The sequence below is a fragment of the Hyalella azteca genome, unplaced genomic scaffold, assembly GCF_000764305.2.
Source record: "Hyalella azteca isolate HAZT.00-mixed unplaced genomic scaffold, Hazt_2.0.2 contig6875, whole genome shotgun sequence".
NCBI classification, from domain to species: domain Eukaryota; kingdom Metazoa; phylum Arthropoda; class Malacostraca; order Amphipoda; family Hyalellidae; genus Hyalella; species Hyalella azteca.
The window spans coordinates 72,829-98,403 of NW_025937016.1; the positions used below are offsets into that span (position 1 = coordinate 72,829).

At 37.9% G+C, this 25,575-nt stretch overlaps 1 protein-coding gene across 1 annotated transcript; it reads left to right on the forward strand.

Moving 5' to 3' along the window:
* Positions 1-491: 491 nt before the first annotated feature.
* LOC108677667 (chloride channel protein 2) lies at positions 492-21,607 on the forward strand. The gene is made up of 24 exons (XM_018165923.2): positions 492-1,024; positions 1,601-1,700; positions 3,331-3,507; positions 3,829-3,957; positions 4,608-4,741; positions 6,408-6,564; positions 7,057-7,182; positions 8,413-8,497; positions 9,254-9,355; positions 10,322-10,337; positions 10,687-10,818; positions 10,941-11,103; positions 11,418-11,533; positions 11,945-12,197; positions 12,846-12,966; positions 15,340-15,461; positions 16,621-16,701; positions 16,783-16,997; positions 17,148-17,780; positions 18,258-18,439; positions 18,821-18,908; positions 19,232-19,372; positions 19,536-19,622; positions 20,486-21,607. The coding sequence occupies exons 1-24, from the start codon at positions 911-913 to the stop codon at positions 20,660-20,662; spliced, it is 3,651 nt and encodes a 1,216-aa protein (XP_018021412.1). The 5' UTR covers positions 492-910; the 3' UTR covers positions 20,663-21,607.
* The last annotated feature ends 3,968 nt before the right edge of the window (positions 21,608-25,575 follow it).

Consider the following 25,575-nt stretch of genomic DNA (forward strand, 5'->3'; position numbering starts at 1 on the left):
GCCCGCTTCAACCAGATGGTCAGCACGATGACTTTATTCATTTAGCCTCCCTGCAATGTGGCTGCAGGGTGGCTACGATTATTGTCTCACGAAATTTTACGCAATATTGCCTTTCTAGCATTTAAAGTTTAGGTATTCATTTTGGTCATCAATTAAGAGACGATCACTCATGTCTTGAGCTTTGGAATGTCGAAGGCTGTTATCGTGAGCCCTTATTTGAATTGCCTTCATGCTTCGGTTTTCTATAATTTATTCGAGACAAAACTCCTGATCTCTGTCAAGGATGCCTCGGTTCGGGATGCTGGCATTGCTGGCAGCTGACGAATAAATATTTCCAGAGACACTTAGTAGACGGTTGCTGAATGGCACAAATGGTAACTGTTCTTGACCGGCAATTAATTAGCAGCTTTCTGGTTTATGAATCTCCTGACTTTATGATAAGCATGTAAACAATATTTGTCCCGTAATCAAGTTTAACAAACTTGAGGTTTTATAGATCTGTGATAACGAGCATTTAGACTGTTATGATAAACGAAGGTGTTATGAGGACTTAATAGGAAGATATTAGATGGAAACTAGGAAGATAACAGTTGTAGGCTCTAAATTCGTGAAATTAGAAAAAAGATTGATAAGCTATCAGTAGCGGACCAGGGCTACAGGAATTCAGTCCGCAAAAGCATGGTTACTTTAAACAATTTGAAGAAAACTGATGACTGAAACTGATGAAAACTTTGAATAATGATGCTGTTGAAAATTATGATTACTGAAACTGATGAAATTTGAAAGCGATACAACTGTCCGGTGTGTAAAAGAGAAGCAGGGTGCAGAAGGAAGGCAAGCGAGCACAGATTGCAACATTAAAGCTTAGAAGACGAGTAAAATATTAAAACTTTAAAACGACGAGCTCGCGATGACCGTGACGTGGAAAGAGGTGCCCAACAAGGGCAGCGACGATGAAGACGATGAGGAGGATGACGAGGGCCAGCAGAGCTTCGCTGGGGATCGTCGGTACCAACAAACTTTGGTGAGCTTCTTGGTTCTGTTGACCTCGCGGTTTGAGGCTATTATTCTTACTATTCCTTATGAATAAAATGAGGGAATTATAAATAGTTCATTACGCAACTGCAAGCTCAAGTAAATGAAATATCGAGTTCGTACATACATGCGAAATTTGCTGTTAAACCGTGGAGTGTATGGTTTGCATTGTTATATTTTTGTCATTAATTTGTCTTTCTGTTGCATCAATATATAATTGATCTTTGGATCTATTTTTTTATCAATAATAATACGTTGTTACAAGCTATCGCACTTCGGCAATTTCATAGGTCTGACCTTGCTTGTTATTCCGCTTCTGAAATATTGTTTCACATTTACTTGATGCATAAGTATGACATGAACTCGTTTTTTTTTTGTAAACACATTTTGCAACTTTGTATAAAATTAAACGTGTTCACTGTCCACACCAGCCTGCATTTGCAGTTCATGGTTATAAGAACTATTGTTTTAGATAACTCAAGTACAGAACCTCATAATTTTGTTGTAGAATTTTTTTTTTGTTGCATATAAAGCTAATAATCGATTCATTTCTTTCTTTCCTCAGATGTATGGCATGTATCGTAAAGAGCTCAGCGAGTTCGCTAAGCAAGAGGCCAAGTTAGCCAAGAAAGAAGCCAAGAGACTAAAAAAAATCGACCCCACAGGTGAGTCTCCAATAATATGCCCAATAAATTTAATATATTGTTTCATTCATTGAATGTATTGTTTCATTCGTTCACATTCATTTCATGAGAAAAATGGAGAACCACATAGTGCCATGTATAGTTGCATATTTATATTTTTATGCCATTTACATGGCTTCTGATCATGGCATTTACATTTACATGGCTTATGTGAATCATCCCATTATGTTAGGTTTCTTGCATTGCTCAGTATTTTCTCCTCACTTCAGTTTAAGGTCAGTCTGTGACTTCTTTTATAAATGAAAAACGTAAGTACAGAACAGTACTAAAAACACATGATAAATTATACTTGTAAAACGTTTTTCGTTTTGTTGAGTTTGGGTTGACGTAAATCCGCGTTTAGGTTTTAGGATAACCACAGTTCCGACAAGAAATTTTCTTTTTATTGAGTGAACAGATTATATCTGTAAGAAAAAACATAAATATATTAACCCTATGAACTTCGATGTATGCTTTTAATATTTATATATAACAAATAATCATCAAAACTATAAACAAGTTATAAGAAGGCATAAATTAACGCACCGAAAGATTGTGGGCAGTTTTAACGCAGGCTATAGACGAACAAATGAGCAAGCATGAAACTATTTGATACGTCGTCGACTAGCTTTTACACTAAAGGTCTCATAAAGAAGTAAACCATAGGAGCCCATAAAAATAGACTATTAAAAACTATGCTTACAAAAGGTTTTCTAAAAATATTTACAATACTTATTCCAAACATATGATTCAAGTACCTAATAGACTGTGTACTAAAAATGCCAGACTTATACGTGAGCCATAAGCTACGAAAGGAAATGCTCCTGATCGCTAGGAAATAACACAATTTGCAACTCATTGATTTGTTATGATGCTTTAGACAATTGGAGCTATACAAAGAATCTTTTTTGATGTCCTGAATCATTTTTAATCTAACCGAACAAAATTCAAAGCAGTTTATCCGAACACAACTCATGAGCCTTAACTACAACAAGATCTTCAACGTAACATGCACAATTTTATATACATTATGATCACATCTACATACATGTCGCAACTTCACTTCTAGACCTCGATATGTAGGTCGGTGTAAGAGTTCTTGGTGCGGATTTATTTATTGATGTAAAAAGGTCACCCCAACTGCTGGAGGAAAGGCTCCGCTCCATAAAAACACAGATATGTATACATATCATAGATATGCATATAATATATCTTATATCATACATATTATACATACCATAGTACCTACCGCACCATAGTAATACAAATATGATGACACATCTAAAAATATCGTAAAATGTCCCAAACGAAACATGGTATCGCAATAATTTTTTTTACAGATAGTTGAGTTGCTTGCCTACCTAAGAAATAATGTAAAAGTTTACATATTCTCTTTGTTGATTGAGTGTTTTTTCATTAATATATTTCTGCATATTGGTTGATAGAATTTTTTTAATGTCATTGTTCTCCAGTGCCTTGATTGGATTAAAAAACCCATCACACATCACTACTAAAAGTAAATGAATATTTTTCTAAACGTTCTGAAATTAAACTATACATGTTTATATATTATATATAAACATTATATCGAAATATTAAATGTTGGTTGCAGGTCTCAGGCCACGACGCAACTGGCTGCGGAGGTGGCTGGCGAACGGTCGCCATAGTGGCTGGAAATTCTTCACAGTTTTCCTAGGGAAAGGAGACTGGGCCTTCCTACTCACCCTAGGCCTACTCATGGCGTGTATATCTTTCATCATGGACATGGGCATCGCGGCCTGCACTAAAGGTGATCATGGTGTTTTGATCCTCATCAGACTGAATAATTTTGTTACGCTACAATCGGAACCAGGGCATGAGGGTACATTTGTACATGTGCAAGCTGACAATGTTTAAGCGAGATGCTCCAGTAATTCTTCTTTACAGTTTACTATACCGTCTGAAGTTGGCAATTATAGAACAACGAAGTTTCCGAAAAACATCCCGCATTATCTAACAGGTATTAGTATTCTAGTATTGGAAACAATAGTATTAGTTGATATTTTGTATCAATATACTCATGTTCTCACACTGATCTCGGTGTTGATGTCAAACGTGTTGGTCGGGGCAGCGCGGCTGTGGGCGTTCGATGAGCTGACGACGGGAGTGGCGCTGCAGTACCTCGCCTGGATCGCGCTGCCCGTGCTGCTGGTGCTCTTCTCGGTCACGTTCGTACAGTTCGTCGCCCCGCAGTCCATCGGTGAGTCCCGCTACATTTGCACTACCTGCAAGCCCTACTTAGTATTGTTTAGAAACTGCATTTTTCTTTTCCTCAAAAACAAAATTTAATTATCTCAAAGGGTCGTGAGTAATATTTAATTCAAAAGAAAGAATGATTTTAGGAAGCTTGATTAATAATTACTTACGTGTATTAAACTAAGTTGGCGTCATACGAAATCTTTATTATTTGCTTTCATTTTCTTAGCAAACTTGCGATTTAAGCAAACTACTGCATTGAACGGGTAGCAACGGATGAACTCCATTTTAGATTATCTTATGTTTGATAGGAACATTCTATAAAATAAAAATAATTGAGTAAACGTTGTTCATGACAGCAAAAATGTTCGCGTACCACTGTTCGTGAACCATTTTAGGGAACATCACATTGCATCCACGACGAGCTTTGCATATCTTCATCTGTGGGATAAGCAGGCATCTAGTGTTTCTGTTCACATCCGCTGACCTCATGAGCAGGGGATTTGGTGCGACCAGTGGCTTGGAAGCCTTTGGTCCTTGTGCTTCGGAATTCTTGGTCCAAGTCCAAGCTGATATTTCACATTCGTCGTCCTCCGCCCCCTTCTAAGCAGGTCCTACATTTTTTTTTTCAACCCAGTTTTTCCTTCCCATCAGGGTCCGGGATCCCTGAGATGAAGACCATCATGAGGGGCGTGGTCCTCAAGGAGTACCTCACATGGCGGACACTCGTTGCTAAAGTCGTCGGCCTCACCGCCACTCTCGGGTCCGGTCTGCCACTCGGCAAGGAGGTGAGCCACTCATATATCACTGCCCGCATCGGGCACAAAGGCGTTGGGACGAAATTATCATGCCAATTCATAAATCCTCAATTATACATCAATTTTTTTACAAACTTTTCACACAAACTCTTGATATTTTCGAGTGGCTATTGTCTTTGCTAAAACCTTATCATATTATGAGTCAGCACCACGGCTATAAAAAGCTAATGCCAGAGCTCCATGCAGCTCCGAGCGTTCGCAATCACGCAGCGAGTCCATCAAACGTTGCCCACATTTTTATTAACGCTTCCAAGTGGCAACTGTTAGGCTAAAATTCTTACATTTTCCCTTCTTGATTAACACAACTGCACGGACTACATTGCATTTGAGTAAGACATCTTCTTTTCTCGCACACATACGTACAAGCTTACCTCGCGTATTACTTTCCATCTTACACATAAAGGCTTCCCTCTCACCCTACCTTCCTTCTTACACAAACTTCTTGTGTAATTTGAGTGTGTGTAAAAATTTCATTGTGTGTAACACAATGAAAAATAAATCAATTGCCGGTGTTTCGTCGACACCTAAAGATCGGAACATTTTCGTCAACCCTATGAATCTTTTACTTAGTAATTTTTATCCGTTTTCATCTTTTCTCGTGTCTTTTTAATTTTCGCTTGCCTCTAAACTTGTGTGTAATGTGCCCTCGAAGTTCGTTTGAACCAGACGCCACGATAATTGCTTCCTAGAATAATAAATATAGAGTTACGATAATAAACGTAAAATTATTTCAGGTGAAATCGTGAGAGGCCTGATGATCTCTGATCTCGTTGAAGGCTCGCTAAAAAAATGTGTTCTTAAGATCCGGTTTGCTGTGTCAGCATATCTTACTGGTTGCCCTTGCAAGCATCGCAGAACATCAACCAGCCTTTTATTGCTAGTATATGCCGGCAGCTGAAACATATACAGTACTGCTACTGGCTTATTCGAAAAATCCTATTTCTGAATAATAGGTTGGGCTTTTTGCTTCTGAAGTGACAGCAAAATGGATATGAAAGGGTGTAACTCGGGGCAACCATTCATTATATGCATAGATATTGTAATTTCTTCTGATCCCATATTATTGAGCCGGCACGCCTCATAAATACTTTCATTTCACTTATTGCATGGCTTGCATGCACTTTCATTGCACTCATTGTATGGATTGAATACACTCTCTTTTCACTCATTATATGCTATACATAGACATTAATTTAACTTATTGGAACTCATTTACAAGTCAAAGTGACAAATTTTTAAATCAAAGTTAGCATTTTGAACTTAATTTGTGCGCAATTTCGAATTACTATAAGTCAAAACTTGCGTATGCATCTCGATATCAAAGTTGAACAAAGTTCTAACTAGAGTTCTTCTCAATAGTTGACATGTTTCGAAATGTATGCAACGATATCAATTATTTTTTAGACTTGATAATTAGAACGTATAATAACTTACTCAACAAACTGGTGCAATATTTAAACTAGGTAGTCGTTTCTGAGCGGTGTGATGAATCAAGAAACCGCTCCAACTTTCACTGAATACGATTTCTTTCATTGAAAACAATTTCTGCTAAATATAAAACAGTTTATTTGCGCAACAAGATTAGATGCAATTATATCCATGCAATCCTGTAAGGGCTAAAACATTTGTTATCCAGGGTCCGTTCGTGCACATCGCGAGCATCGTTGCGGCGCTACTGACGCGCGTGGTGTCCACGTTCATGGGCATGTACCAGAACGAGTACCGCAAGACTGAGATGCTGGCAGCTGCCTTCGCCGTCGGGGTCGCCTGCTCATTTGCTGCTCCCATTGGAGGTGAGCGATGCCGTGCCACGTGATATTCTATTTGTTTCACGATACCATAAAAATGTATGGGCTTGTTCTGGATGCTTTAAGCAATTATTCCATATGAAATTACATTTTATATTGACATACTCATTGGTTTTGATGAATAATAGGGATGCACGATACGGTTTTTATGTTGCAAATCATTCAAACATACGGCAATTACGTTTTAGTCGGTTCAAAACGCTAATTCGTCATTTTCAGTTAGCTGAAGATAAATTTTCTAGCATAAAACAGCTGTGTCTCTAACTTCCGGAAATGTAATCCTATTGCATAGGAATGGTGGGTGCTTTCAGAATCGGAGCGACTCGTTGATCCAAATTATTTTATTGGTAAAATATTATTGTTAGTATTTTTTTAAGCACAGGAATATTGAATGGTATGAAAGTTACACTTCTGTTCAATATATATCGAGAAATATCCATCAAAAATTCAATAAAAAATTATTACACTCGACCACAGGTGTGCTCTTCAGCATCGAGGTCACTTCAGTGTACTTCGCCGTGCGCAACTACTGGCGCGGTTTCTTCGCCGCAGTGTCCGGAGCGGTCATGTTCCGCCTCCTTGCCGTATTCTACTACGGACAAGGTAAATAACATAACTCAGTACTCACTGCAGTGAGTGACAGAGAGCGCATTTTCTCGTCGACGAAAGCGTGAAGTCACAGACGGACAGACAGACAGACCGACATAACGAGCACAATAGCGCCATTTTTCCATAAATAAGGAAATGCGCAAAAAATTAAATTTTCTTATCAGCCTTCATTCCAAAAATTGCGTGGTTTGCCTACCAATTTTATCGCATCTGTTATTGGCTAGTATCATTGCTTTCTCATTATTCATCATTTACACTATTACATCATTGGGGGTCATCTTGGATTGAGCGATGATGTAAAAAAAATTGACACTTCTTGTTGTGAAAACATTTTAAAGCTGGCCCTGTTTTTGATAAATCTAAATCGGCAATTTTTTATCTATTCTAATTCTGATCCTTATGTCATGCAAATTGAACTGCTAATATCTCTTTACAAAAAGCTTTCTGTTTACGAATTTTCTTCAATCATTATAGTGGCATTTACTCCAATTGCTGCTGCTATATGGTCTCGTGCGAAGTGGTAAATACGGAGCTAGATACAGTATCTAGATGATGTAGATATGAAGAATCTTTGTTAGATCAGAAAGAGAGATGTAGAGCTAGATGAAGATAAGAAAAGTCCTATATTTATTATTATTGTGTTTAATGTTAATGATTGCCTGTCCGTGTTATCGGCGCTGTAATTGGTCTTGGATAACAGTTAATATATATATATAGTGGTAACAGAATTGGAATGAGTTCAGGGTATCAAATTCAGGGTGGAAAGGGTAAAATGTTTTCTGGTATTAGTGAGAATTTAGATAAAAAAGCATCGTTCATGAGACGGACTTTTGGCCAATCCAGTTAAAACTTTAGTAATAAAACTAATGGAATACTGACTGTCACGTTTGAAGAAATTCAAATGTAGCAATATTAAAAGAAAACGGCCACGACTGACACTTTTTGGATGCGTTTAAGGAAAATACGGAAATACGATGTAATTTATAACTCGCATGATCAATTTATTTTTATTATCATTCAATAAGCACCAATTAAAATTCTACCATAACTGAAGTCTCTTTTCCCGTAACACCGAGACAGTTATCTGATGGATGAATTTCCATGCAGATTTTCGGAAAATTTGAAGTAAACAAAGGCTTTTTTGGCTCAAAATCGATTGATTTATTATTAAAAAATAGTCAAAATAAAGCAATCTAATATAAAGTTTACTTCTTTTTGCAACAGAAACCTTGACTGCTTTGTTCAAGACGAACTTCAAACCAGATTTTCCATTCGACCTGAAGGAGATATTTGCTTATATGTTCCTCGGGTGAGCCAATTTTCTTAAATTTATGATATTCCAAAAATTTCAATGAACACTCAATTTTTGAATAATTACATTATTTTAGTACGTATGTTGTAAGGTTGGTAACTCATTTACTCATGAGTGAAGTGCTCGCGATTAGCCTACCTTCTTTTATTTTGTGAAACTGAAGATGAGCGACACACATGGCAGGAGACCGACACTCATACACATGGCAGGAGACCGACATTAACTGGAAAATAGTAAGAAAAATCAATAATTGTCATTTATAAATGATTGCGAAAAAATTGCAATTTCAAATCGAGACTTAAACTAACTGCGATAGATTATCTAGATAATTAATTGCAATGGCTCCTTTATAGTTTCACTGTTTGTTGCTCATAACACATACAAAATGACGAATTAATCGTGCGCAGCACTGAATGAAAACTTTGTCATTCATTTACTTAGTCTTAGAACGATGATTACTTTAAATTTAGGTTAAATTTAATACAAACATGAGCTGTTTGATTTAATGAATTTTCAACGTTTATTTTTCTGCCATTACACACAATCGAACACACACAAAAAGATGTTTTCAGATGCCGCTCGTAACCATAGCAGGTTTACACCTACCAAGTTTTGCTCCGAATTAAAAAATCCTCTTCTTCTCATTAACCGTCTTAAACAATATTAATGTCGCTTGTTAAAATTTCAGTTTTTACTATTCTACTTACAATGTTTAATTTATTCCATGTCCACTAATATTTGTCGATTTTTCAGTTTAATCTGCGGACTGCTGGGGGCGCTATTTGTATTCGTGCATCGGAATTACGTTCTTTTTATGCGACGTAACAAAAAAGTTAAGATCTTCCTGCAGAAATAGTGAGTAAGCCCAAGTTTCAAAATTTGAAAAACAATGTAATTAGATTGAGTCTAATCGGAGTATTTCTATATTAGGCGTCTGCATGACCATTGGCTTCTGGCGGTCAAAGAATATCAAATAAAATCGGCTATAAACTCTGGAAGAAATCAGATAACCTTAGCGAGCTTAATCCTTAATCGGAGCTACGTATATATTGATGACAAAACCAAGTAAAGTTAAGTGAAAATGCTGATAGCTAAAAATGCTAGCATTTCTGCATTATTTAAATATTACATTTGGATTACAACAGTTGACTTATAATCGATAGCAATGAAGAACCAATGTTTGGGGGGCTGAAACATAAGATAATGATCATTGTTGAAGACATCGTTGCCGTCTTCTCATTGTGCTGACATTACCGTGCTGACATTACCGCATTACCGTGCTAACATCACCATGCTGACATTCCTGTGATGACATCTCCGTGCTGACATAACCGTGCTGACATCACCATGCTGACACCACCGTGCTGACATCACCGTGCTGACATCACCGTGCTGACATCACCGTGCTGACGTCACCGTGCTGATATCACCGTGCTGACATTCCTGTGATGACATCACCGTGCTGACATAACCGTGCTGACATCACCGTGCTGACATCACCATGCTGACACCACCGTGCTGACATCACCGTGCTGACATCACCGTGCTGACATCACCGTGCTGACGTCACCGTGCTGACATCACCGTGCTGACATCACCGTGCTGACATCACCGTGCTGATATCACCGTGCTGACATTCCTGTGATGACATCACCGTGCTGACATCACCATGCTGACACCACCGTGCTACTCTCCACCCATCACCAGGTGAACGATAAAAAATATATTGTTCTGAAAATTTTGTAGCTGCTCCATACTTTGCCGTTTTTATTCTGTGAACTTGATAGTTTCTGTAAATGCTATTTTTTCTACGCCTCGCAGTTCATTAGGTTTTAAGGTTATGATCAACTAAATCAATATGTTATTCAATGTGCACTATTTCGCATCATAACAAGTTTACTACCACTTTAAAGCATTATCAAAAGTATTTTGGTGCGACTACCATTTATATCGCTCATATTTTCTTTTACATCGATTGAACATCGCTTGCAATAATTTAAAAGATTACTTATAAGGGAATATATACTTACAGGGCTTGTAAAATCCGTATGTATATACACTTGGCTTCCCGTTTTATGGATTTGTTTTTATTTACCTGTAGACAAATGAAAATGATTATGTAAAATTGACAAAATGATTATCTTAACGACAAATTTATCCATGCATGATATTGATGTTATGCTCAGGTGACGGATCTGTTCAGCAACTTCACATGGGTGAGCGAGCAGCACAGTCCCGAGGAGTTCGAGATCGTCGAGAACTGGAGGACGCCATGGACCGGCATCTTCATCAACCTCTCCTTGTACATCGTTTTTACTGTGAGCTACAATCTTGTATATATTGAAAAAGACGAATAATATCTATTATATTAGGACATATATATGTATATATTTATTTCATTTATTTCTTTCCTGCTAGATTTTGAAATAAAAATTTTCAGTTTTTCTGGTCGATGATCGCGAGTACTCTGCCGGTGCCATCGGGCATTTTCATCCCGGTCTTCAAGATGGGCGCCGCTGTAGGAAGACTTCTGGGCGAGTTCATGGCGTATGTTAATCCTACGGGCATCGGCTCTGGCAAGCTTGTTCACTCCGTTATTCCAGGTTAGACAAAATTTATTACACGGTTTTCATTGCTATTGACCTGAATTCACATGCGTTATTCTTCATTGCTGACTTGTTATCAAACATCGAAATGCCTTTACAGTTTGGTTTCGAAAGGTCCAAGTAGAATTTAATTGTTCAAGACGTAATTTTATATGCATAAAATTATCATCAATCAGAATTAATCGCAATCACTACAAAATTTGTTATCGCTTGCATTCCGGTAATGATTAGTAAATAGTTAATATTTAATTATTTTTTAAATATTATAAATAACAAATAACATTATTATATAACCTGAGCACTGTGAGCAGGAGGATACTCGGTGGCAGGAGCTGCGGCCTTTGCAGGCGCTGTGACGCACACCATCTCCACGTCCGTCATCGTCTTCGAGCTCACGGGACAGATCACGCATCTTCTACCCGTCATGGTTAGGTTTATTATTATGAATGTTTTCCAGGGGACAATTTAGCTGTCATGTGTACATATGACTGGCTGATTTTTTGTGGTTCACCGCTCAGTGATCTCTGTTCAATCCAGTAATGAGTGCTATTATTACTGCTATACATCAAGAACTGATAATCTTGACGAAAGTTGCGCCGCCGATTAAGGCTTCAGGCGGGTTTTCTTCACCTGATGAGATCCGTGTCATCAGTGCTTCAGACAGCAACGGAACTGCTTGGCAGATGGTTTATTCTCCAGATGGTGCGGCCTGAAACCATGAGACACGTGTCTCTCACGTTACGTTCACTAGTTTCACCAGATTTACGTGGGTAAAATGGTTTTGTTTGTTTTTGCTTACGAATTTACAAGTAATATAAATTATTATTTTACCTTCCAGATAGCAGTATTGATCGCAAATGCCGTAGCAAATTTGCTGCAACCTTCAGTTTACGACTCGATTATCCGTATCAAGAATCTACCATACCTACCAGACATCCTCTCATCAGCAGCAGACGCGTACGACATTTTTGTTGAGCGCTTTATGGTGAAGAATGTGAAGTACATTTACTACGGCATCACTTACAAGCAGCTCAAAGACACGCTGCTCCAATCTCGTAAAATTCGCGCACTACCTCTTGTCGACTCGCCAAGTGAGTCCGGCTATAATGTGAACAATATATTGAACTAGAGAAATAAAAAGTCAATGGATATGTAGTAAGCAATTATATTAGGTGATAGTAATTGATATATTAGGCATGAATTTAAACTTCCCGAATGCGTTCTGCACGCTCAGTTCATAGTCTTGAAATGTCATTCAGATGGAATTGTACGAAGCCGTGATACTTTGTTTGGAATGTGGAGCGACTAGAGGTTTCATTTAATTCAAATGGTGTTTTTGTTCAATTCGCATCGGCCTATTTATCTTATTTAAAAAATTTTAGTGTGACAAGTAGTACTTCCATTCTATATTAATACATAGAGTATAACATTTGACGGCATAACTGGTATAAGGATCCAAGGTAATTAAATGGATTAAATTAATTATTTAACCCTCTACCGCCGTATGTCACTCTCCGGGAACATAACTTTCAACTTAAATTATACGTAAACTATTAAGTGTAGCAACCTGATGACGTTTATACGCGACAGAGAACATTTTAAAGTTGTACGTGGCGGCAACCAAGTCACTTTGCGCTCAATAGAACGTATCCTTTTTGGGTAGCCTTGTGTGACCAAATTGTTCCGGTTACTCATGTCAGGCGGTAGAGGGTTAAGGTGAAAGTAATTTTTCATTGCAGCATCAATGATCCTGTTGGGGTCTATCCAGCGCGACGCCCTCATCTCGCTGCTGCAGGCAAAGCTCGAGCGCTACAAGACCAGCGAGCAGTTCTCCGCGGCCTGGAGGCTAGCTGCTAAAAAGTCAGTGAATTATGCCTCACTCCTTCCCTCAAATAAATTAAATGAAACAAATTTTGCTGTTAATTAAAATTTGAAGAATATGTTTTTTTCGGCTTTTTGGTCTACAGGAATGTATTCCTATTAGTTTATGAACTATGATTAGTGAAGATCTACTTTTCGTTTCAAGGTTCTATAATCATTCGAGAAATTTGGGTTTATAATTCAAACAATGGTAGTATTGGGGTTAGTCAAATCTCAGTTCGTATGGATTGACGATGTTTGGGTTGCGTCCTGGTAATTACTTCTTTATGGATAACTATTAAGCGAAATGAATAAGCCAAATCTCATGTAAGATAATGCTGAAATATTCGAGCGCTTGTTGGAAATTTAATATCCCTTCTATATAATATGGCAATTTTATTCGTCAGCTGAGTGGTGGGAGTTTTGAAAGAGGCCGAGAATATATGCTTGCTGTTATTATGCTGCAAATGAAGAAGATTTTCAGTTTGCTGTTTCGATCAAATGCAAAATTGAAATTAATTACAAAATCGGGTTATTAGGAAAACTGTGCTCTGGACGTGACATTAATAATGTCACGTCCTTTCAGAATGTCATTTGCCTGGGAAATTTTCAAAAGATTTTCCTAATCTAAGAATGCCACCATTAATGCAGTTTCTAAGTTAGTTCCGATTGCATATTAATTTTTATTTTTTCATCCTGCTGAGAACGTTTGTTAACTAGAAATACCAAAGCGCATGATTTCGTGGATCTCTGGAAGTGAGTTTTAGTTCATTTTATTTTTGTCTCTACATATTTTATTTTTTGTCAGTAATATGGGCATATATGGCTAGGAACATATGGTGTTTTCCGCATAATAAAATATTTGTTTTCATCACCTCAAGCTCTCTTGCGGTTGTCAACATGTGAGTAAAAAAGCGCATGCTCTTACTTACTAAAATTATTCTTTGTTTTAGCGTGGTATTAGTGGCCTTCTTAATCCATTTCTTCAAGTGTGATCGCTTCTTTTAAGAAATACCTCTTATGAGTTTTTTTAACAGACTCGTATCTGCGGCAACAAATTCAAAAGTATAGAGGAAAATTCTGAATTTGAGATTGAATGAAAAATATACGGCAAAGAAATTCGATACGGCAGCGTTCGATTTTTTCTTTCACTGAAAATGGGCGGCTTATAAAAGTTTTCACAAGTTTCGCATTCTACAGAATTCTGGATGATATTCGATCGCGACATGAAGAGCGCGTCTTTGGGTTTGTATCGGTCGCAGGAGTTCCGTTCTGACTCAATTATTCACCGCTAATATTCGATTGCCTAAAACTATTAATATTATTACATTTCCCGATTATATCTGGCTTCAAGCTCGTGGTTCGTCTTTATAATTGATTTATTCAAATTGTATTACAATATTATTGAATTTCCTTATAGCTTCTTCGAGAATCTGCTCCCAGAATATTCACCACTAAAAACTGAATGTGCAATTTGACTAATATTCGTCTTTTGCCATCCGAGAATTCATGTGTGGATAACTGATTTTCTAGTGATCAGTTGAAAATTACCCTTCATTGACTTTTTGCGTTACGCTTTAATTGTGTTGCGCTATCAAATTTTTTAGAGCCTACTTATACTATAATGATTGATGTCTAGTGAGCTATGAAAACATTTGTTTTGTACTACAGCATTTGTTTTGTGCGCAAGCCACATCGGCCGCCTTTGACACGCATTTTTGATTGTAAGCGTGGGTTGTACTGATGATTTTCCGTCCTACCTGTAGCATTCTGTAACATGAAAATCTCTAGAATATCATCTACGATATTACTTGTGTTGCACTCACACCTTGATGCGGTATGATGTTATACCCCGTGCCGAGTGATGTTACACCACGCGCCGTAATTTATTACACCACATGCAGCCGTGTGTTGCAGCAACACGAGCCGTGCGATCTTACACCGCGTACCGAGAGTCGTTACAACACGTGCCGTGTGGTGTTATACCAGGTGCCGTGTGGTGTTATACCAGGTGCCGTTCTATCAGTCACCACATACACGTATTGTATAATGGCTGTTGGGGCGCGATTCCAGACTACTTATCATGTCGGGATATTACCTGGACACAAAAATTCATTTGGTTGAAAATTAAGAAATGTTTGAAGGAAATATATGATTGCATTAAAAATTGAACATTTTTAATATATAAGCTTTCTTATTAAAAAAATACACAAGCTTTGTTATTATTTACGTCACTAGTAACACACATTATTTACGGAATGACGGGATTCTGGCTAACAGGATTTCAAAATTACAGGAATTATTATTTTCAATCCCGGACATCGCCGGGATACCCGGCCATTGTAGTAATTAAAATGCCGCTTCGCTTTCCAGAGCACTGGAATCTCAGCCTAACAGAAAAACTCCAATCAAGAGCTTCTTCGACTTCACTCCTCAGCCGCCGTCTCCCTCTCCTAACAAGCTCAAGAATGCTCACAGGAGTCGACGGTTATCAAGTACGTTGAGTTTACGAAGATGTAGTGAGATAAATTGTGTTGATGTGTGCAATAAGAAGTGTGGTGTTATACCAGGTGCCGTGTGGTGTTATACCAGGTGCCGTTATAAGTCACCACACATATACGTATAATGGCTGTTGGTGCGCGATTCCAGGATACTTATCGTGTCGGGATATTACCTGGTCACGAAAACTCGTTATTGGTAGGAAAATAAGAAATGATTGGAGGAAATATATGAAATTATTGCATCAACAATGAAAAATGTTTAAATATATAAGCTTTGTTATTAAAAAAATACATAAGCTTTGTTAATACATAAGCTTTGTGATTATTTACGTCACTAGGCGGAATGACGGGATTCGGGCTAACAGGATTTCAAAATTAAAGGAATTGTCAACCCCGGACATCGCCGGGCTATACCCTGCCATTGTAGTAATTAATTAAAATGCTGCTTCGCTTTCCAGAGCACTGGAATCTCAACCTAACAGAAAAACTCCAATCAAAAGCTTCTTCGACTTCACCCCTCAGCCCTCGTCTCCTGCTCCTATCAAGCTCAAGAATGCTCACAGGAGTCGACGGTTATCAAGTAGGTTTGAGTTTACGAAGATGAAGTGAGATAAATTGTGTTGATGTGTGAAATAAGATGGAGGTAAAGTGTGAAATTGTTGAAAATGTAAAAATGGAAACAATTCTAAATTGTTCCATTGAACTCAATTCAGAGACGAATATATATCTTTTTAGCTATGCAATCACATCTATTGAAATAAATTTCACCGTTTTCATTATATGAAACAATAAATTTATGGATAGAAGTTGATTCCTCAGAAATAACGTACTTGTGAGCATTTACTTGATGTTTCCATGTTGAATAATAATGTCTGCAGATTGTGATCAAATTGATTTCCAAGCGTTCCTTTGTTGTCGCCACATTTCAAAGCTCACATTACGGTGTAATTACATAAGCGACAGTTCGAGGCCCACGTCCTCGTACATGTGATGCCATGTCCAGAAACTGGTCTGGCCTTGTACTTATATATGTCCGTTCCGTACTCATTATTTTCCCATACGTTTATACTACATTTAGTTTATTCTTTTAAGTAATTGGGTGACCCGCTCTCAAATTTTACCTGACCGTGTTCATCACTGCCGTCACGCGCAGGCAGTCTTGAGGACCTTCGTGTTATGCGCAAGACCTTCAAAAATCGACCCGGGGACGCGAGACTATCGTCGCATACATTTAGTTTATTCTTTTAAGTAATTGGGTGACCCGATCTCAAATTTTAACTTTTTTAACAAATTTCATCACTGCCGTCACGCGCAGGCAGTCTTGAGGACCTTCGTGTTATGCGCAAGACCTTCAAAAATCGACCCGAGGACGCAAGACTATCGTCGCACCGCGAGGAGGTGGCCACCGTCACTCGCTCGTCCTCAACAGAAGCCCTGACCACCTCCAGCGTCCGAGCGCAGTCGCAGGCGTCAAGCGACCGCCCGGCGCTTGAATACGCAATAAATAGCGCGTTTACCATCCCTGTTGAGGTTTGTCTTGTTTTGTTAAAAGATCGAAAATGTTGCAGCCAGATGCTCGTTGTTTTGAGATTTTAAATTAAAACTTGTTTATATATTCTTTCATCGAACTCATAAATGCCTTTATTAACGAAAAAAGTGTGTAACAATTCTGTTTTTTAGGACCCGGTAGAGTCGCATTTGGTGGCGGCAGTAGAAAACGACCAAGAAAATACCCACAGCAATCCCGAGCTGACCATGAATCCTTCAACGATAGCTACCGGCCTCATGACCCCAGGTACCGAAGACACTGCGTCGTTACCAAATATAGTCGAAATTTCAGCGGATAACCGGCACATTCTACCTGATCAACAGCGCCCTACAGCTACCCAAAGCCCTGCTAACGCTACGCTAGAGTCTATGCATCAAAATGCAGGAAAACGTAGAAAAAATTCAAGGTTCGAAGTCACAAGAGTTATTTCGCCCATTGGCACGTCACTTGAAGTTGGAAATCAGACGACATTTTTTCCTGAAGATGTTGAGGATAAAGCCATCCCAGTCGGAGGATCTGTGGAAAATGACTGTGGAGGAAAGGATGGTCAAAATAACATAAATACTAGATTCAAAACTTGCACCGCAGTGACCGGTGAAAACATTCAGGAAGCAAAAAGTATCGATGTTACAATTACAACGAATCTTAAGCATACGGAAGCTGACACGTGTGAGGATATGGCTGTGCAAGAAAATGAAATGGCACAGACGCCACCGTCTGACTCTTCTGCCGTCGATGTTCCCACAGAAAGCAATGGTGATGAGGTTCGTCTTGGTCTTGTTATTAGACTTTATACATTCCCATGATTGCCTCACGAGGTCATGCAGAGATCTGATCACTGGTCTCATTTTAATGAAATAATTACAGTGAATAATAGTAATAATAATAATGAATAAATAACTAAGATAGTGTTTTGAGACAGTGTAATACGGTGCTATTTTGCTTATTATATTAACCTTCGTGTAGGCTATGTTTTTATTGCTTTTTAGCTCAGAACTGGTTGGTAATTCTAAAAAAATATTGAAGATATTACAGTGTGCAATCAGATGATCACCAATAGATTCCGTGTTTAAAGTTAATATTTCATTTATTAGTAATATTATCGAATTTCTGATATAACTTGGTCTATAACCACCAAGAAACATTGAATGAAAGAAAATACTCTTCCGATTGAGCAAAATGTTAATTTGAATTGATACTCTTTTAAAGCCCGGTATTAATTTTTCTTGATATATTTCTAGGACCCACATGCCTCAGGAGATCCTGTGGTCCTTCGGAAGAAGAGGTCAGATCGCTCGACTCAGCCACGCAAGAGCATCCTCAAGAAGACGACCAACAACGTCCTGGAATTAGAAGATAATTCAACGAACTCCACCATACAACGGAGACCCTCGTATGCCACGTTCCACGGTGATCCTTCCAAGTCAGTCTCACCACCAACTCCAGCAGATTTTTTTCAATTGAGCACTTAAGCTTTTTTCTATCAATTATTTCCACGGGGAACCATGGAAATAGGTGCTGGAAATTTACGGAATTTATCACAATATGTATACTAGTACGTAGATCAGATGACTTATGACGTTCAGGATCTTTGTGATATTTCTTTTGAGATGAAGATCGGAACGTGTCACATCGTTAGCAATGCGTTTCTTCGAGTGCAAATATTTGCTCAAGTTTCTCGGCATTTATTTAAAGTTTGAAGCCCAACAGGTGCCTAGAATTATCTTGTTGTGTTACATAGGTGGGAGATGATGGTTTTCAAATGAGTTAGTTTCTTTTAATATGTGAGTATTATACTTTTCAGAAACTGGCGCTCAGCTATGGATGCTTTACGGAGAAAAATGATGCCTAACGACACACCCACTGGCAGCGTTAAATCCAACTTATCTTTGGTAAGCTATTACGTATATGGGAGGTTAACCTAAATTAGAAGACACGATGGCATATTTTAAAAAGATAATATTCTATAATATAACCAAACTCGGCAACATTTGAAAAAAACGAGCAATCAGTAGCTCAGAGCATAAGTTTCTATTCTGGCTGTAATGAAGAAAGTGCCCTTCCTCTCCATTTTATATTTTTGTTATTATGATTCATAGATTTTTTTCGCATTAATGCATAATTGGGCAATGCGAAAAATAACAAAAAATATATCTAATGTATTGTAATATACAATAATTAATAAATATTAATAAAAATAATGCTTTGTTATCAGCGCTGGAAGCAGGTGATGGAACAGTCGTCGCAAGAGCAGGCGAAGTGGGAGGAGAAAGCCTACAAGGAGACCGTGGATTTTTCCTCCTGCCCCATCGACCCCTCACCGTTCCAGCTGGTCGAGAGTACCTCACTACTTAAGGTAAGTGGTAACAAAGTTGAGAGAGAATTGCGGGAATGTTATGGGAGCCGATAAAAATGGTATCTAAATTATAGTTTTCATTATAGATTGTATCTATTATATACCTATTATTTTACTTATTATCTCTCCATAGGTGCATGTAACTTAATGTCGCCACCCTCAGGTACACTCGTTGTTCTCGATGTTGGGTTTGGGTCATGCCTACGTCACGGTGCTCGGGCGGCTTATCGGCGTGGTCTCGCTCAAGGAAGTGAGTTTTGCTGTGGTTTTCCAAGTGTTATACGAGTGTTATACGAGTGTAGTTTTCCAAGTGTTATCTTGCTATAGTCCAAGTGTTATACGAGATATTATCGAGACTTTCAAGACTATTTTTCTCAATATTTTTATACAACGGTAACTGCAGTGACGTGTTACCTGGACACGGCTTAATAAGCAGTTACTCAGACTTGCAGCTGAGTCTAACTCAGCCAAACTCAAACATTGCTCATTTAAGTTACTGTCTTATTAGAGACGCTCCAGCATGTGATGTTGTGTCGTTAATGTACTGTAAAGCCCGACAAAATATACTGTGCTGCTTAAAACTGTAGCTAATAATAATCTTAGTGCTATAGGACCATATGAGTAAATCTGAACCTCAGGTCAATACTGTACTGTGGTTCGTATAACCACAGATAAAATGACAATAATTGTCGGTGCATGCATGGAATAGCAGGATCTAGCAAATTTCGTCTTTTATGGAGCTTATTGGAAGGCATGAGTTAATTTAAATTCGTGGATTGGAGTTGAATCAAATGTTCGGGGCTACGGGAACGGAAAGAGCATTATATTATTTTCGTTGGATTAAAGGTGGAAGTATTTGATGCAGGAAGTTATATCGTAGGTATTTTTGATACATTTATTTAATATGCAGTCTGTTTTTTATGATATATTTTCATGCTACAGTGTATCTGTGGGCGAGATTTCTTAAATCTGAAATATTTCGCTCGCTGCTAAGTATTAAGACAATAATGTTTACTATTATCAATTGTGTTGAGAGCATTCTAAAGTTATTATTTCAATGATTTATTCTCGGTATGAGAAATAGTTATGATTGTTTATTGTTTTGCGCTGCAGTTACGGGCAGCCATCGAAGCCATCAACAACGGCACCCCGCAGCCCAACGACGACGTCGGTCCCGACGAAGGCGTCGACGCCGACGACGAAGAAAGCAACGTCGGGTTCACCACACAGAATTTGGCGCTCGAAGAATCCGAGAGCGACTCTGATGAAGTTGTTGGGGATCGACTATAGCTGTTGCAGTTGAAATTAAATTATGTGTTATAGTACGCAACGCTCTGTGCTTCTGATAGGCTAGTGAAATTCAAGCTTGAAATTGGGATGTTTGCCGAATAGGCAAATCATGACAGAATAAATTAATTTATGCTGATTGAAAAGTTGCGAAAAATGGAAAATCTATTCGTGATTATTAATGTCATTTTTGTCTCACTCCAAGTTTGGCAGCTGATTATATTGTATTGAAACAGAAATGTAATAATAAATTTTATTCCTAAGTTCCTGGCTCCGGACAAATTTCTTACGACTTATGTCATGTATATATTTTGGTCAATCTTCTAGTAGATTAGTTACATTTTCATACACTTGCAAATTTTTACTTCTCCATTCAACTGATGCAAGTGTAGAATTTCATCAGTTGGCACTCGAATGGAATCGTTTGCCCTGGGCAGAATATATGTATATTTTTGCATTGAAGAAGTAATTCTCTTTTATAAACTACTTAGACGCAAAAATACTGGCCGACAAACTATTCAGAAGACCTGAGACGATAGAAAGCTTAGTGAATATTAAACTTGCGATTGTATGTGCTCATATCCTGTCATATCTATACTACTGCTGTAACGCGATGCTAATAACGTCGACGACTTATAAATCACTACTTACAGCACTTATGTCACCCCGTTCCTTAATTAATACTTAGTAAACAGTCATCGCTCATCGATGGTCTGTTATTCGCTGGAGTAAAATAGTGCATAGCGAACATAGAACCCTATTTTTTTGTTGTCTACCTAAAATATTAGAGTTATTAACATAATATTGTTGTTAAGCAATAATATTATACAACAATATTATGAAATACTGAACGCTTTGATTTATTGATTGTAACATGATCATAATTTGCTAGGATTGAACGAACGTTCTGTCGATTTTGCATGATTTTTTTTATTTAGTGACCGCCGTTAAGAATGTGACTGGCAAATTGCAATCTTTTTGAAGCGTTAACGCTTTTTCACGTCTGACTTATGAAAAATGGGTCTTAACTGGAATCATTTTACCTCATCATCATATGCTCTTCTGATTCAAAGTGCAATTGCAACAATCCAGGTTGTATCCGCGAAATGAACCTTGGCTCTCAACTGATTTTTAGTTTACCATGTTAATAGTGTGGAAGCTGCTACTTGCTATTCTTAAGTTTAATGCTGTGAAGCGCGAGGTAACATTCGTCATGCTAACGGGCGTTTTTGTCTCATGTTCAAAGTAATCGTTTGGTATTTGGTGAAGATTTCGGAAGCTGTGCGTTTTCAAATGCTTACGGATGTGACGAGCCCGCGAGTTCCGCATTTCGATTAAAGCCCGCGGCATGTCGATTAAAAATTGATTTTTTTGTTTTGCTAAAAGTTTTTGTTTTTACAAGTTTTGTTTTTTAAGAAATGCAGTGACATTGTTGATTGCTGCTCAACGAAATCTCGAAGAACCTCGGCCTTGTATCCTTGGCTCATATTGGAGTTTTGTCAAATCTTTAGACATTATTGGCAAGTTCTAAGGTCGAATATTAATTTGCGACCGATGTTTTTGTCGATTTTAGGCTTGATCATCGAGTAGAATAATTCTCATAAGGTGATTTGTGCATGTCAGTACAAGAAAAGATGTGCTTACCTTGAGCAAGCGTCGGACGATAACAAGACGATGGATATCGGATGATAACCAGATGATGGATATCGGATGATAACAAGACGATGGATATCGGATGGTAACCAGATGATGGATATCGGATGATAACAAGACGATGGGTATAGGATGATAACCAGATGATGGATATCGGACGATAACAAGATGAAAATATCGGATGATAACCAGATGATGGATATCGGATGATAACCAGATGATGGATATCGGATGATAACCAGATGATGGATATCGGATGATAACCAGATGATGGATATCGGATGATAACCAGATGATGGATATCGGATGATAACCAGATGATGGATATCGGACGATAACAAGATGATGATATCGGATGATAACCAGATGAAGGTATCGGATGATAACCAGATGATGGATATCGGATGATAACCGGATGGTGGATATCGGATGATAACCAGATGATGGATATCGGACGATAACAAGATGATGATATCGGATGATAACCAGATGGATTACCAGACGTATAAGAAGCTATCAGTGTAATCTTATCACTGAAAATATTTGGCACATTTGTACTTAATTTAGCAACAATGATTCTGTACAGAGTTGGTTTTATTTATTGGTTTAATGGTCGATTTAATTAGTGCTGAATAATATTTAATAGTTTATTCTTTGATATTGATGTTGCATGAGATACATGTTTTGTACTCTATTGTGGACCTACCGTACTTTTAACAGCTATGTATGTATTATCCTGTTATATTTCTATAGGTTTGAGTGAAATCATGAGATATTTTCATTTATGGGATTCCCGAAGAATCTTTATAAATGCGGAACGAATTTTTCAACGATCGCTGTCCATGTTAGTCCCAAGTTTGTTAATTAACATTCCCCTCTCCTGCCCTACTCATCACGTACTGTAGTTTCTCCAAGAATTAAAATGGTGTTGTTTTGTACAGTAATATTAGGATTTCATTCTGCGTTTCATATTATATAGGTTCATAGCTGTTCTCATGAGGCGAGAAGTAAATAAAATGTGATGTAATTTTCATAATTTATATAATAAAGTTTCCTTTTCTTTGGTACATGACAACCTCAATCTGTGATTCATTAATTGATAAGTTCCAAAAGTACTTCATTTTTTTTCTCTTTATAAAGGGAAGTTTTTCAGTGATGCAGTGATGTTCAATTTGCACTTCGATGATAATAATAATAATAATGTCACAATATTAATAGCTTAATAGTAAGTACAGTATAGTAATTTAGTTAGCTCATAACTTATATCTCGGGCTCTATGAACGCTTGGGGTGACTGCACCGGCGTCAGCTCTCGTCACGACAATTAAGTGTTACGCTGGTTGCTGGATAACGATTTATAGGTTAACTTGCTCTCATGACAGACATACCCGTAGATTTGTGTAAAAATATGATAGTGACGTAATTTAACTTTATCTAAGTACGTTGATTTGTCAATAAAATTTACTTTGTTGACCTCTTTTGATTTCTTTGACGATGCCCATCTACTCAAACATTTTTTTTCTTAATCATAATTTATAATAACAGTAGAACAAAAGGAAAAACATATTTTTATAAGGCACGACGTTACAAAGCGTAGAGTGAATAATAGCGTTGAGTGAATTTTAAAATATTCGTGAAATATGGGGTATATTTGTAACAACGCTGACGAAAAAACTTTTGAAACTATGTATATATTTTCTTGCACCTTTCCTCTTCGTGATGCAAGTTAATTGTGTGTCCGGCGTGAACGCTTAGATTCATGGAGTTATTTTGTAATCAAGTACTACTGCAGGTTTTACTTTGCAAAAGATAGAAAAAAATGTAGGCATTATAAGCGTAATTGTACGAGTCCATCTTCTTTGTGCTTCGGAATTCATTAAATTATTACAATTCAATAAATTATTCAATTTATGCAATTTTTATTAATACATTTTTAAACATATTTAGCATATAATTTATTGTTATATTAACTTTCTACTTGAAAGATTTAGGAAGAGAAAATGCGGGAGGCAAGTTTTGAAAGATTATTGGTAATTTTAAGTTTGGATGCTATGCAGGTAAGCAAAGTATTTGCAATAATTTTTTTACGCAGTGTGTGTCTAAAAAGTAGTAGTACTGATGTTTTTCCGACGCATGATGATGATTCCTGTAACATTGATTTCCTGATGTTTCTAGTAATATGGATCGCTCATGTATTCGGTTGATAGGGTCTCTAGCTTACGAACGAGCATCCTGAATCAGGACAGGATTTTTGCACCACATCCTTTCCGGAGTAGTGCAAGAAACTTGTATCTCCACTTTCGTGTCAAAATGCTTTCCTGTGAACGGTCGTTTCAGGCGAGGAACCTGAAGGAAATGCAGAGGAGCCAAATTTATGTTGTTGGGCGGTAGGGCAAGCGTTAATTGGGATGCCTACCTGGGTCCCAAAAAAAGGAGGTTTGAGCCCCGGCATAATCGTGGTGCAACTCTCAGGCGTCTCTCGCTACAACTGTTTAACCTGCCCCGGTGCCTTCCTGCAAAAAACATTCCGGAAACTTTTTTTACGATTAACCTACTGGCCGAGGTGACCCACTAGTATGGATAAGCTACTACAAATGGACAACGTGTAAGTGTTACATTCACAATACTATACATTTTACTTACTTAAGGTTGATGGTGCGTATTTTCGCTACGCATTTTTCGGTTAAAATCCCAGTGCATCACTGAACCTGTCTCGTTAATTTTCCAACCCTAATCCATTTAACAATCAAACTGAAATTATGACTTACGAAGGGTACAGGCTTAGAATAAGTAAAATTTAGAGTGCGCGCAAGAATGGTAGATTGGTCACAGATTTAGAGTGGGCATGGGCATAGAGTGGTCACAGGTTTAGAGTGGGCATGGGCATAGAGTGGTCACAGGTTTAGAGTGGGCATGGGCATAGATTGGTCACAGGTTTAGAGTGGGCCCTAAGGCAGCACCAGCTTCGAGTGTGCTCCCAGCTAAGAGACTGCATAGGTTTAAAATGAGTCAAGTGCTATTAGACGACGATGAAATTTCAATCTTCATAGTATTCATGACTCTCTAGCAAGCAGACAATCGCAATCAAAAGGAAAGTTCTGCAGTGAAGACAAATCGACTAACATTGAAAACTAACCGAAATTGTGAGAGTGCCAAAACTGGTGAGCATGTAACAGGCTATAGGAACAACTTTATTAGTGTGTTAATAGAGCCTCGAATGCTGGCTGCTGCACTTAACACTTCACTGCAGCCGCATGTAACACT

Bases quoted from the DNA above. Each gene is read 5' to 3' on its own strand.
- LOC108677667 (XM_018165923.2), top strand. From the start codon at position 911: ATGACCGTGACGTGGAAAGAGGTGCCCAACAAGGGCAGCGACGATGAA. The intron at 1,025-1,600 runs GTGAGCTTCTTG...TTCTTTCCTCAG, and splicing joins GTCGGTACCAACAAACTTTG to ATGTATGGCATGTATCGTAA. The intron at 3,958-4,607 runs GTGAGTCCCGCT...CCTTCCCATCAG, and splicing joins CGTCGCCCCGCAGTCCATCG to GGTCCGGGATCCCTGAGATG.